General features: G+C 54.1%; 3 protein-coding genes across 3 annotated transcripts; 2 read left to right on the top strand and 1 right to left on the bottom strand.

The window, feature by feature from the left end:
• Positions 1 to 65: 65 nt before the first annotated feature.
• K460DRAFT_317366 (acetyl-CoA synthetase-like protein) lies at positions 66 to 6765 on the top strand. Its single transcript, XM_040930353.1, has 5 exons — positions 66 to 385; positions 474 to 3059; positions 3104 to 4530; positions 4583 to 5186; positions 5251 to 6765. The coding sequence occupies exons 1-5, from the start codon at positions 303 to 305 to the stop codon at positions 6341 to 6343; spliced, it is 5793 nt and encodes a 1930-aa protein (XP_040786712.1). The 5' UTR covers positions 66 to 302; the 3' UTR covers positions 6344 to 6765.
• A 2241-nt stretch (positions 6766 to 9006) lies between these two features.
• On the top strand, positions 9007 to 10866 carry K460DRAFT_288294 (uncharacterized protein; the record flags this gene model as incomplete). The annotated part of the gene is made up of 1 exon (XM_040929036.1): positions 9007 to 10866. One exon carries the CDS (start codon positions 9007 to 9009, stop codon positions 10864 to 10866), a length of 1860 nt encoding a protein of 619 aa, XP_040786713.1.
• Positions 10867 to 11767: 901 nt separating this feature from the next.
• Positions 11768 to 14241, bottom strand: K460DRAFT_357777 (uncharacterized protein; the record flags this gene model as incomplete). Its single annotated transcript, XM_040932059.1, has 2 exons — positions 11768 to 13936; positions 14008 to 14241. 2 exons carry the CDS (start codon positions 14239 to 14241, stop codon positions 11768 to 11770), a joined length of 2403 nt encoding a protein of 800 aa, XP_040786714.1.
• Positions 14242 to 14273: the final 32 nt, after the last annotated feature.

Genomic DNA, 14273 nt, shown 5'->3' on the forward strand with positions numbered 1-14273 from the left:
GGGAAGGAAGGACCAGGGATCCGCTCTAAGGAGGAGGAGGAGCCGCCATCCAACACAACGTCATACGGTTGGTCTGCGCGTACCTGACCTGCTTTGCTGCGCTGCGCATTGATGCCACTGTGCGCTCGCCCGTATTCACCAGGGAACTGTGCGATTGATTGAGCGCACCCTTCACGCGCGCATCTTCTCTGGTGGACTCTCGAGCCAGACGCGCTTCGCATTCTTCAATTTTGACATGTCGCGGACCGCCACCACGCCCACTCGCTCCACTTGACCGCCGCACCCCCGTTTTGGAAGCCACCATGGCCGAGTCGAATCTTGAGCTGCAGGCAAGGCTGCAGGAGCTGGACCATGAGCTGGAGGAGGGCGACATCACAAAGAAAGGGTCCGTGGTTCCTGTCCTCGTCACCTCCCGCCCGCTGTCGCCATCATGTCCAGAGTCGCATCCCCGCGTGGGCTAACAAGTCGCACAGTTATGAGAAACGTCGAACCGTATTACTATCACAGTACCTAGGACCTGAATATGCAGCCCAATTGCAAAATGAGCTACGGCAGCAGACTTCAGTCCACAGCGAGGGCTCTGGCTCACGCACCGCATCACTGGCCGCGCTGTCTGGCCCGCAGCAGCCACCGCAGGTCGGGGTCGCGCGACCAGACTCGTACATGGAGAGCTCAGCTCCGAGTACTATGGCTACCTCGCATCACCCTAGCTCGTCTACAAGTAGTGCAGGAGCTTCGCAATACAAGGCTTTTCCGCCCAGCCAAGTAGGGCGCTTTCAAGAGAAGCAGTTGGGAATACGGACCAATTCGCTCCAACGGAACTCCTCACAGCTCTCTCAGGGTAGCGAGACGTTCATACCGCGGCCACAGACACCCGAATACAGTTATTCGCGAGAAGGGACAATGATGGGCAACTACGCCTTCAACCCGGACACTCAGCAGGGCTTTGACGGACAAGCATCGCCAGGGGGAGGGGACATTAGCCGGCGGAGCACGATGCTGGATGTCAATCAGGGCTACTTCTCTGATTTCACGGGGCAACAAATGCACGACCATCGGGATTCGTACGGCGGCCCAAACCGATACTCGACTGGCGATGCCTTCTCTCCCACCGCTGCGATACCGCCTCCCATGATGAATCCCAATGATCTGCCCGCAGGTGTTGTCGACACGATGCTGCCACTAGAGCCACGAGACCTCCCCTTTGACGTATACGATCCACACAATGCGAACATCAGAATGTCCAAGTTCGACAATATCGGCGCTGTGCTGCGCCATCGCGGCCGCACCCAGCCACGGAGTACTGCTTTCTGGGTACTGGACGCGAAGGGGAAAGAGACGGCATCAATAACGTGGGAAAAGGTTGCAAGCCGTGCCGAAAAGGTCGCAAAAGTCATCAGGGATAAAAGTAACCTTTACCGGGGCGATCGCGTAGCATTGGTATACAGGGACACAGAAATCATCGAGTTCGTCGTGGCGCTGATGGGCTGCTTCATCGCGGGCGTTGTTGCAGTTCCAATCAATAGCGTGGACGACTATCAAAAACTCATTCTCCTTTTGACCACCACCCAAGCCCATCTCGCCCTAACTACGGATAACAATTTGAAGGCATTCCATCGTGACATCAGCCAGAATCGTCTGAAATGGCCCAGTGGAGTCGAATGGTGGAAGACCAACGAGTTTGGAAGCTATCACCCGAAGAAACATGACGATACTCCAGCTCTACAGGTCCCGGAAGTGGCTTACATCGAGTTCTCGCGCGCCCCAACTGGCGACCTGCGGGGTGTAGTACTCAGCCATCGAACAATTATGCATCAAATGGCCTGCATCAGCGCCATGGTCAGTACAATTCCAGACGGACGCGATAAAACAGACACGCTTCCCGCCCACCTACGAGACGCAACTGGCAAATTCCTCGCACCAGCGCCACGAAAACTCCCTACCGAGACTATTCTCAGCTATCTCGATCCCCGTGAAAGCGCCGGTCTCATTCTCAGTGTTTTGTTTGCAGTGTATGGTGGACACACTACAGTCTGGCTAGAATCGCCGACCATGGAGACTCCTGGGCTTTACGCACATCTCATAACCAAGCACAAGGCCAACATACTAGTAGCCGACTATCCGGGACTTAAACGCGCTGCCTACAACTACCAACAAGACCCTATGGCTACAAGAAATTTTAAGAAGAACGCAGAGCCGAATTTCGGGTCTGTGGAAATCTGTCTCATCGACACGCTGACTGTCGACTGTGACTTCCACGAGATTCTTGGAGATAGGTGGTTCAGACCGATGAGGAACCCACGGGCGCGGGAGCTAATTGCACCCATGTTATGCTTACCTGAACATGGCGGCATGATCATCTCGGTTCGCGACTGGCTCGGTGGCGAAGAGCGTATGGGCTGTCCCTTGAGCATAGTGCAAGAAGAATCGGACGATGAGGGTCTGCCTGAGGGCACGAGTGCGCCCAACGGATATTCGAGTCTCATTGGCGGGGGCACCACGAACAATGCCAAAGAGAAGAAACAGAAGAAGCACGCTGAATTGACTGAGATTCTTCTTGACAAAGAGGCACTGAAGATGAACGATGTTGTGGTACTAGCAATTGGAGAAGAGGCAAGCAAGCGTGCGAATGAGCCCGGTACTATGAGAGTTGGCGCTTTTGGATATCCTATACCAGATGCCACGCTTGCTGTTGTAGACCCGGAGACAAACTTGCTCTGTTCTCCATACTCTATTGGCGAGATCTGGGTTGATTCACCTTCGCTGTCTGGTGGGTTTTGGCAACTTCAGAAACATACCGAGACCATATTTCATGCTCGGCCATACCGCTTCGTTGAAGGAAGTCCGACGCCCCAGTTGCTCGAACTTGAATTCCTCCGTACTGGGCTTCTTGGATGTGTAGTAGAAGGAAAGATATTTGTGCTCGGATTATATGAAGATCGTATAAGACAGCGAGTGGAGTGGGTTGAGCACGGTCAACTGGAAGCTGAACATCGCTACTTTTTCGTGCAGCATCTCGTAACAAGTATTATGAAAGCAGTGCCTAAGATCTACGATTGGTAAGTGATAGCTTCCCTCGAGTGATATTTCTAACGCGGTGTAGCTCATCTTTCGACTCTTATGTCAACGGGGAGTACTTGCCCATTATTCTCATCGAGACGCAGGCTGCGTCGACTGCTCCCACAAATCCGGGCGGCCCACCACAACAGCTTGACATACCGTTCCTTGACTCGCTATCTGAGCGTTGCATGGAGATTCTGTACCAAGAACATCATCTGCGAGTATACTGCGTGATGATCACCGCCCCGAATACTCTTCCACGGGTGATAAAGAACGGCAGACGCGAAATCGGCAACATGCTTTGCCGAAGAGAATTCGACAATGGCTCCCTGCCCTGTGTTCACGTCAAGTTTGGCGTCGAAAGGTCCGTCCAGAATATTGCTTTGGGCGACGATCCCGCTGGCGGGATGTGGTCTTTTGAGGCATCCATGGCTCGTCAGCAATTCCTCATGTTGCAAGACAAGCAATACTCAGGGGTGGATCATCGGGAAGTCGTTATTGACGATCGGACCTCGACGCCGCTCAACCAGTTCTCCAACATCCATGACCTCATGCAATGGCGTGTCTCGCGACAGGCCGAGGAGCTTGCTTACTGCACCGTCGATGGCAGGGGCAAGGAAGGTAAAGGCGTCAACTGGAAGAAATTCGACCATAAGGTTGCAGGTGTTGCCATGTACCTCAAGAATAAGGTCAAGGTGCAGCCTGGCGACCACCTCCTCCTGATGTACACACATTCAGAAGACTTTGTCTACGCGATTCATGCGTGCTTTGTTCTAGGAGCTGTCGCGATTCCGATGGCCCCCATTGATCAGAACAGATTGAACGAGGATGCTCCCGCATTGCTCCATATCATTTCAGACTTTAGGGTCAAGGCCATCTTAGTCAACGCGGACGTAGACCATCTGTTGAAGGTCAAGCAGGTATCACAGCACATCAAACAATCAGCAGTTATTCTTAAGATCAATGTACCGCACACATACAACACGACAAAGCCACCCAAACAATCAAGTGGCTGTCGCGACCTGAAGTTAACGATAAGGCCGGCTTGGGTGCAGTCTGGATTTCCAGTCCTGGTCTGGACATACTGGACGCCAGATCAACGACGTATTGCCGTGCAACTAGGACACAGCCAAATCATGGCGCTCTGTAAAGTCCAGAAGGAGACATGCCAGATGACGAGCACACGACCGGTTCTTGGATGTGTACGAAGTACCATTGGACTAGGCTTCATACACACCTGCGTTATGGGCATCTTTCTCGCTGCCCCCACGTACCTCGTGTCACCTGTCGACTTTGCGCAAAATCCCAACATTCTTTTCCAGACATTGTCGAGGTACAAAATCAAGGATGCGTACGCGACCAGTCAGATGCTCGACCATGCTATTGCGCGTGGGGCTGGTAAGAGTATGGGTCTGCACGAGCTGAAGAACCTTATGATTGCGACTGACGGTCGGCCGCGTGTTGATGTTTGTAGGTAGCAGCTGTTCCAATGTGTTTATGGCGAAGACTAACAGTTTTGCAGACCAGAGAGTTCGTGTGCACTTTGCGCAGGCAAGCCTTGACAGGACGGCGATTAACACCGTCTATTCACACGTTCTCAACCCTATGGTCGCTTCTCGATCATACATGTGCATTGAGCCGATAGAGCTGCACCTCGACGTGAACGCTCTACGACGTGGCCTCATCATGCCTGTTGATCCAGACATTGAATCGAACGCGTTATTAGTCCAAGACTCCGGCATGGTGCCCGTCAGTACACAGATATCAATCGTCAACCCCGAGACCAACCAGCTTTGCCTCGTCGGCGAATACGGCGAGATATGGGTGCAGTCTGAAGCCAATGCCTATGGCTTCTACGGCTCTACAGAACGCCTCGATGCAGAGAGATTCAATGGCAGGACTATTGATGGTGATCCGAACGTGCGGTATGTACGGACAGGAGATTTAGGATTCTTACACAACGTCACACGACCCATTGGACCCAATGGCGCCCCTGTAGACATGCAGGTTCTCTTTGTTTTGGGAAGCATCGGCGACACATTCGAAGTCAATGGACTCAATCACTTCTCGATAGACATTGAGCAGTCTGTCGAACGCTGTCACCGGAACATTGTGCCAGGAGGCTGGTACGTTACTTTTTTCTCCCGTCCAGGAGTGATATTAGTTTGCCAAAGTACTAACACCCCACAGTGCCGTCTTCCAAGCCGGCGGTCTTGTCGTTATCGTGGTGGAAATCTTCCGCCGCAACTTCCTAGCCTCCATGGTCCCGGTAATCGTAAACGCCATCCTGAACGAACATCAGCTCGTCATCGACATTGTTGCCTTTGTGATCAAAGGAGATTTCCACCGCTCCCGCCTCGGTGAGAAGCAAAGAGGGAAGATTCTTGCCGGGTGGGTGACGAGGAAGATGAGAACGATTGCGCAGTATAGTATTCGGGACCCGAATAGTGAGCAAGATGGTATGGGAGTGGCGGGAATGATGATTAGTGAGGAGCCAGTAGGTCGGTTGAGTATGAGTGCGAGTGGCATGCTGAGAGGGTCCGGCGGTCCGGCTAGCTTAAAAGGGAGCCTCGGGGCTGGCAGTATACTTGGGATGACTGCGCCGATGAACAATCTGGCGTTGCAGACGGGCGCGCAGGAGGTGCCTGGACAGCCTATGCAGGCGTTGAATTATGCTCCACAGCATGGGGCATCTGAGATAGCAGGCCAACAACCTTCGTACTACCCAGAGAGCATACCGGGACTGGGTACGGAAACGCACGATATAAATGACAGAACTCCTACGGATGCAAGGCATTCGTTCCTACAACGTCAGGAGCAAAAGGGGCCAATGGACTACTCACCCATCGATCGGACGGGCGTCTTTGAAGACAACGAGCCTGGGACGTACCAAAACGCATACCATGAACAACAGTACGGCGTAGCTACTTCAGAAGCACCGCTACCGGATATCCTGCGCCCGGGGACAGCAGACACATCGCATGCAAGCACGTTTTACAGCGACAGCACACCCTACGAGTCGTACGCAGACAACCACGATACCAGACAGCAACAGAACAGCGGAGACCGCTGGACTCTGCCCTCTCAAAGTGGAGGCACTGGAAAAGCTGGTGCGAACGATTATAGTGCCTACTATGACAGCGGGAGCGGAAGGGCAGGAGGCGGTCTCCGAGTCGCGAACCGAGATTCCAGCGACGACGAGAGCGCCGACGAGTCGTGGCGGCAGGACGCGCTGGCTGGGTTGAGTCTGGCTGGGCAAGAGCCGCAGCGTCACGCGCAGTAGTAGTAGTAGTAGGCCGGGCAGGAGTCAAGGAATGTGAAGAACGAGGGATTCGGAGGGCTCTAGATGGTAGTGGTGGAGATGGGGTGTTTCATGTGAAGTGAGTGTCATGTATTGGTAAGGGCTTGGGAGCCGCCAACTAGCTGTATGTAGATTAGCGAGATGAGAAAAGCGTTTCATTAAGCTTTTTTGGACAGGTGTTGGTGGTGGATACTATACCATTTTGTGTTTTCACGGGTGCCGTGTCTGTGTGGGGGGTGGGATGTTTGGTGTTTGGAAGAAGCGTCACGCCCGACGGGTGGGTGGATGGATCGTTTGGAAGGAGGGCCATGGCGGTGTGACCAGGAGTTGTTTGGTAGAGCTAGCATGAACGAGAACCAAGGGCGGGCTTGCGAAACAGAAACGTTATTGTTATCACTTTGTACGACACGCGATCCACACAGCCTTTACGGCCATGACGGTGCGGTAGAAACGTGAGCATAGTGTGAGATGGCTTGATAACACGATGCTATTTATTAGCTTTACCGCCCCACGGAATATATTGTTATCATGTCGGTGTCAGGATCAAGGGGTTTCAATACAGTGGGCATGTTTTCCCAACCCGGGTAACGGGTAACGGCCGTCTTGGTCTTGTGTGTCGAAATTAGCAGTTCATCTAAGGGTGCAAGGTTGGCCGTGTTGGCCAAGCGTCTTGGGAGCCGCTGTCAACCGGTTCCCAGGCTCTTTTCGCGCTGGAGGATAAATTTCGACGATGGTGACACGCAGGGGGTGGAGAAGCGCAGGTTGAGATTGTGGTTTGGTTTGGCGCTAGGTCTGGTGCGAGGTGGTGGGGTTGTGCGAGGTGAAGCTGGCGTCAAGAGTGCTGGTGCAGGCGCTGTGTCCTACGAGAGGCAAGCCCCTAGTTCTACGGTGTCTATTGCGAACAGACAAGTTCTATCTCAAGCCGGTTGACCATGTTCTTTGGGGGTCCAAGGTTCTTTTCTTGGGAGATGCTCGTCGCGTGGCGCAGCAGTGAGCACTGAGCAGCGAGTGCAAGTGCATGGAAGCTCGTATACTCCCAACGTCTGGCCCAGACCTCACTCACCCGATAACCGACTTTTCTCAGCGCCTCACAGGCGGGAAAACTCCAAGATGGACCCCCAACAGCATCTAGACAGTTTGCAACGCTCGCAAGTCGCAGTTCGCAGGCAGCACAGACAGTGGAGATTCGCCAGGAGGGCCTCGTGGCTGCACGAAGGATGATGCTGGCCTCGGCAGCAGGACCAAGATGCAGGAACACGACCGTCGGTCAGGGGGCGGCGGCATGGAAGAGGCCGTCTTAGCAGCACAGACAGATGGGTGAGAGCTTGACTCGCCTGGCTATCCTTTTTTGGTGCCTAGGCGCCGGGAGGCTGACCCACGTATGTCATTTTGCGGTCGGCGGCCTGGAGGCGTAGATATGAAGGCGCAATTATCGGACACGGGTGTGGCGGGGCCCAGGAAGAGAGCTTTATGCGTGCCTATAGTAGCGATAAGAGCGGCGTCGTAAGATCATCGTGAGATTGTCGGTCATGTGAGAGACAGAGAGAGAGAGACAGAGAGAGGGACGGGCGTGTGTTTGGGCTTCTCTCGAGTGCACTCCTGGCGCTGGTCAGCTATCGTCTCGTCTTCACGATGCAACCACAGCGAATCGCGACCTCACACAACGATGGGACTCGGCAGAGACTAGAAGCCAGCGACGGTCCCGCCGTGTCCGGTTGGACGGCCTGGCCGCTCGAAAGACGGTGGGCTGAGGCTCCGTTTCAAGGCGCATCCAGGCACGGCAATCTGAGTGGCTCCAGCATCCTTGGTGTCGTTTCAGGGTTTCGTTTGGTCCGACCACGTCTGGCCAATCGTCCGCCATATCCGCCTCGAAGATGCTGGCCGCTATGCTGGCTCACCTTCTCGCGAGAACTTCATATCCACTCTTTCCCTCGTCGTCTCTGTCTTCACTCTGACTTTACGTTTCGCCACCCTCGTTTCTCGTCCAACTGTTGTTCACTCGTTTCCGCAACACCGTACACACATATACCACATTCACTTCGCTTCCACTTGCTCGAGCCGGTTTCCTCACGCCATTGCCCTCTTTTCGCCACTAGACCCTGACAAGACTTGTTCCTATTGACAGTGCCTCTATCAAGATCGCCCTCGCTGTTCACATTCACTCTCCCCATCGCTACATAGCAGCTTCGCACAACCTGCCAATTCCACTGGACTGGACCGCGCGTCATCGACTTACCTCCCTTCACAGCCCCTCGATTGTGCAGTGCATAATCGACCCGTGCTCTTCCCACTCCCCTGTGCATATCTCAGGCCAACCTTGGGCACTACAATAGCATTGTTCATCAATCAATCACATTGTCATGTATCGGTGACCCGAACAATCCCTTTGTCCCACACTGTCAACAACGCTCGCTTTCGCATTCCGATCAAGAAGCACCCTGGGATAAAGTTTACCTATCGACCTCCTCGCGCTATCCTTCCCGACTTCAATAATACACATCACCGAACGCAATTGATAGGATTCACATCGAACGCGACCCCTTGCGTCAACTTCGACGGGCATCGCTGCTTCGTGAGCTCAAAGTCGCTCACGATATCTGTGCAACAACACCTACCCAAACACAACTACCGAGACATACAACACCATGTCGACGTTCCTCCACCCCCGGAGGGTAGAGCAACCTACCGACGCCGCCATCCCTGACCTCACTCCTCGCCATTTCCTCTCCGGCTGGGACGCCGCCAAATTCGATGAGCTCAAATACTCCTTCGGCCTTACGGGCGTCGACCAAGTCGGAAACTTCATCTGGGTCGACACATTCCTATACATATTAGTCGGCCTCGCGGCTGTTCTTCTAGGTCTGCGGATAACGCACATGTGGTGGCGCCACAACCGCCATCTATCCACAATGGGAAACCCCACGCGGCAGGCGTATTGGGCGACCAACAGGACCAGCTGGTGGCCCTGGTTGAACCGCCATCTTCTTTCTGCACCTCTGTGGAAGAAGAAGCACAATGCGCAGTTCCAGATCAGCAATGCGATTGACAACGGCACACTGCCAGGAAGGTGGCACACGATCATGCTCGTCACCTACGTGGGCTTGAACTTCGCGTGGTGCGTTGCGCTGCCATACAAGGTCCTCGATCACAAGGCCACCATCGCCGCTCTACGAGGCCGCTCAGGAACTCTAGCCGCACTCAACCTTATCCCGACCGTCCTCTTCGCCCTCCGCAACAACCCCCTGATCCCGCTCCTCCAGGTCTCGTACGATGACTTCAATCTGTTCCATCGCTGGGCAGCTCGCATCACTATCCTCGAGTCCATCGTCCACACCGTCGCCTGGATGTACAACACTGGCCACGGAGCTGGTTGGACCGCCATCGCCAACGGCCTGCGCACCGAGGGCTCCTACGGCTGGGGAATGGTCGGAACCGTTGCGTTCACGCTCATCGGCATCCAAGCCTGGTCACCCATCCGCCATGCTTTCTATGAGACGTTCCTCAATATCCATCGCCTGTGCGCCATCGCCGCTTTGGTTGGCCTGTACAAGCATCTCGAGATGCATAAGCTACCCCAAATTCCGTGGATGCATCTCATCTTCCTCTTCTGGGGCGCTGAGTGGATTATCCGCGGCCTCTCAATTCTATACTACGGCTTCAGCCTCAAGAAGAAGTCCAGCGTCACCGTCGAAGCCATGCCTGGAGAGGCCGTCCGTATCACCATCGATCTCGTCCGCGAGTGGACACCCCGACCCGGCTGCCACGTACACATCTGGATGCCCGCCATGTCCCTGTGGTCCTCGCATCCTTTCTCCGTAGCCTGGGCCCCAACGCTTACCCCTGACTCCAAAGAAATGACGCTCCCCATTCTCGAGGGAGATTCGCTCAGCCTCCCCGGCGCGCCTCAGAAGTCAAAACAAATCAACCTCGTCGTCCGTGCCCGCACAGGTCTTACGCGCAAAATGTACGAACGCGCATGCAAATCGCCCAGCGAATCCTTTACTACTTGGGGCTTCATCGAAGGTCCCTATGGCGGCCATCACAGCCTGGATTCCTACGGCACTGTTGTCCTGTTCGCCGGCGGTGTAGGCATCACGCACCAGGTCATGTACATGAAGCACCTTGTCGGCGGCTTCAACAATGGCACAACATCGACGCAGAAAATCGTCTTGATCTGGACCGTCCCGTCTAGCGACTGCTTGGAATGGGTACGGCCGTGGATGGACGAGGTCCTCCGCATGAAGGGCCGCAAACAGTGTCTAAGGATCAAGCTGTTCATCTCCAGGCCAAAGGGCAGAGTCGAGTCGAGCAGTGAGACGGTCAAGATGTACTCTGGCCGTCCGCAGCCTGCCGCTCTGATCGAAGAGGAGGTGCGGAATCGCGTCGGCGCTGTAGCCGTCACGGTTTGCGCATCTGGAGGAATGGCGGATAACGTCCGCGCTGCCGTGAGGCCGTGGTTGACAGAGGGCTGTGTGGACTTTATCGAAGAGGCGTTTACTTACTAAGAGCATTCCCTGCTTTTGGGTATACCAACCTCATACATACGCATCTATCACGAATCCCCTTTGGACGTTTTCCGATCATCCTGGACGACACATACACGCACGGCAGACAGGTCTTACAAATACCTGCATCCCGAGACTCCACGCGTCGTCTCAGACCACTACCGCCGCAGCCTGCCTGCCAAACGCATAGCCACCGGCGTCCCGCCTCGCACCATGCATCCGCGCTGCGAGTCCACCTCCATCCTCTCGAACTGTCTATATCCATGTCTCATGGAACCCCAACAAACATAACTACTACTACCTCTTCTCCCTCCTCCCTCTTTTCTTTTCACTTCGTTGTACATACTCGTTCCTAATATATTGAAATGTTTTTGTCATGTCATGTCTCTCCTTGCATCAAAGCCGTCTCTGTTTCTCTCTGTCATTATCATCTGTCCTTTCTGTTGGGTTATTTACGAGCTTTTGCTGGAGTTGGAAGAATAAGAAGAAGAAGAAAGAGCTGCATGAGCATAGAGCATCAGCAGATGGCATAGCATAGCATAGCGTTGCATTTGCGAATTTTCTTGTTTAGAGGGTGGGTGGTGGATACCTAGAAGGAGGGGAGGAGAGGGGACTGTGTATATAGTGTGTAGTGTTTAGTGAGGCGATTGTATATGAAGACAAAAGTCAATACGTCAAGTTCTGAATTTGTTCATGTGTTGAAGTGTGTGATGTCTTTGGTCTCTGCCCTCTCGTCCTCTACCAGCCACCTAATTCAGCGTAAGCGATATTGCGCGGGTGTAAAAAGGTATTGTAGGTGGTATGTTTGTACTACAGTATCTACAACCACTGAAAACAAAATAGGGTATCCATATACAGCCAGCCTAAGGAGACTAGCGAACTCTCATCATCTCAAGTTTGCCTATGAAGCCTGGCTCGATGTTGATGCCTCACCCTCGGCAGACACAGCCCTCTCCTTGCCCTTTGCACTCCTAGTCGTCTCACTACGCTCACCAGCTTCTCCTTGCGCATTTGCCTCGTCCTTCTTCTCTTCTGCTTGGGCTTGTGCCTCAGCTTCTAGTCTCAGCTTCTCCTGCTCCTGTTGTTGCCTCTCCTCTTCCGCCACCCTCTCTGCCCTAATTCGCTCCTCTTGGGCATGGACCATTCTCTCCCCAATCCCCGGCCACAGGCTTGCCACGAAAAGCGCAAAGCTCCGCTCTACAGTCCTCATACTCTCCCTAACCCATCCAAACCTCTGCTCTTGTCTTTGCTGTAATAATCGCTGTGCCGCCTGCTCGGGTGTCAAATTGCCCATTGAACCATTTCGCTGCTGTCCTTGGTTATTATTGACGTCGGGATTCGCCGGTTGAGCACCACGCTCAGCCAAGGCACCAACTGGCAAGATGGCTTCAAAATGCCGCCGTACAAGGTTGAACTGCTCCTCAAAGATGCCAATTTGTGCGAGGTAGACAATACCGGCGATGGTGCCTAGCATAATGGGCCGGTAGAGGCCGCCCCCGCCAGCAAAGAAGTAGACGAAGCAGGCTAGTTTGAGGATGAGCCACAAGTGGCCGGCAACGTTCACCATACGATCTTGTTCTGCTGGTGGATTTGCGTTCTGAATTGGATTTTGATTGTGATTGTGATTCTGGTTCTGGACTTGATTTTGTGCCTGCTCGTGGGGCTGGTTTGCAGCTTGCCCACCAGTTGCGGCCTGTTGCATCGGTGTTGGCTGGATATTGGCTAGCTGGGTATGCAACTGATGGGAACCCTGAGCAATCTGCTGCCCAATTCCAGCAATGAGTTGCCTGTTCTGTGCGAAGTGATTTGTGAAAGTTTGAAATGGTAGGGTCGAGACCATAGGGGCCGTGGAGTATGTACCCCGCTGGTCGAAAAGAATACCAACTGGTCCTTGCGGGCTTGACAAGATAAACAGCTCCGCGGGGGTATCTGCCAGCATTGACTGTGCGGTGTTTAGTCTTTGTGGGGATGAGGTGGGTATCAATGGAGTAGAGGTAGTTGCCTCAGGCGCCGGACTAGGAGAGGCTCCCGTAGTAGAGGGTGTTTGACTAGGAACGGTGTCACCCTGTTCGCGAGCCAACATACGATTCATCTCCTCTGCGTGCGCCCTGAGCTCATTGGCCGATTGCCTGAGAGCAACAACATCGGCATTTTGGGCCAAAGTTGTATCGGCCAGAATGACGGCCAACCCCCGTTCAACCAAATCCAGATTTTGGCTCATAGTCCGGACATGCTCTCGAATGCGTTCGACACGCCAACTGGGAGGGTTAACCGCTGCAAGTTGTCCCGCTGAACCTGGCTGTTGTCCCCCAGGCATCTGGTACATAGTTCTCACGTTTTCCATCTCTTGCCTCGCGCTTTGTAGTATTGGCCTGATACGTGGCAACAGGCGATCTATGACATCGGTAGACGTAGGTATTGCTGCGGGACGAGGTGGCAGGCCGAGGCCGGGAGGAAGCGTAAATGGCCGCGGAACTGCAGGCTGTTGTGGACGCACGGGTAAGTTGGGTGTGAGAGGGATATTGACGTTGGTCTCGTTGATTGTGACGGACCATCGCTCGCCATTAGGTCCAATTCCTTCTTGTCGTACGACTCTTGCCCCAGTTGGCGGGAGGTTCGGCTGTCCGAAGGCCATTAAAGGTACCTGTCCGGGTCCAGGTTGTGGTACTTGGCCACCGTTGACAGCTGCAGGTGTAGTTCCGCTAGGCTGTTGGCCTTGCGGGATCGGGGCTGGCATATTGGTCGCCTGTGCATGTTGGGCTAGGGTTTGGCGCAGATGTTGCTCCAAATTGGGTATTGGGAACGTGTTGGGAGGGCCCTGTATGTGGTGATGTGGAGGGTGGTGATGGTGCGGCTGTGGTATCTGCGGTTGCGAGTTTGGTCTGGGTTGTGGTATGGTTCGAAAGGGATTGGTCTGAAGCGGAGGGCTCGCAGCTATGGGAGCTTGAGCGGGTCGGAAGGGATTTGGTGGGGCGGTGGAAGACCGCGGGGCGGGTGAGGAAGAGGGAGTGTCAGTTGATGGTGGTTCTCGCAAGACCAAGTGGAGGCTTTGCTGGTTGGATTCACGGATCTGGAGTTGCTGTTAGCTTAGACATATACATATACATAGGTATACATATAATCTGTGGACTGTGAACGTACGCTATCGGCACCAAAGACATTGCCCAGCGTGTCTTCATCATTCGCTACTACTCTGCCTCTGTAGATCAGGCGCATGTGTCCGGGGGCAGGCTTAGAGGGCACTGCATCCTGTATGCGACTCCGCAGCTCTTTGATTGTCGTCGAAGCGGGCAGGTCTGGGAAAGAGATGCCGCCTTCCACCTCGGTCGATGGCGAGAGAATCCTGAGGTTGATGGTTGCCTCGTCGTCCGCCATGTTGACCGTAGCCCGTTGGTCGCGTACAGTAG

Source organism: Cucurbitaria berberidis (genome assembly GCF_010015615.1).
Source record: "Cucurbitaria berberidis CBS 394.84 unplaced genomic scaffold K460scaffold_4, whole genome shotgun sequence".
In the NCBI taxonomy this organism is placed as follows: domain Eukaryota; kingdom Fungi; phylum Ascomycota; class Dothideomycetes; order Pleosporales; family Cucurbitariaceae; genus Cucurbitaria; species Cucurbitaria berberidis.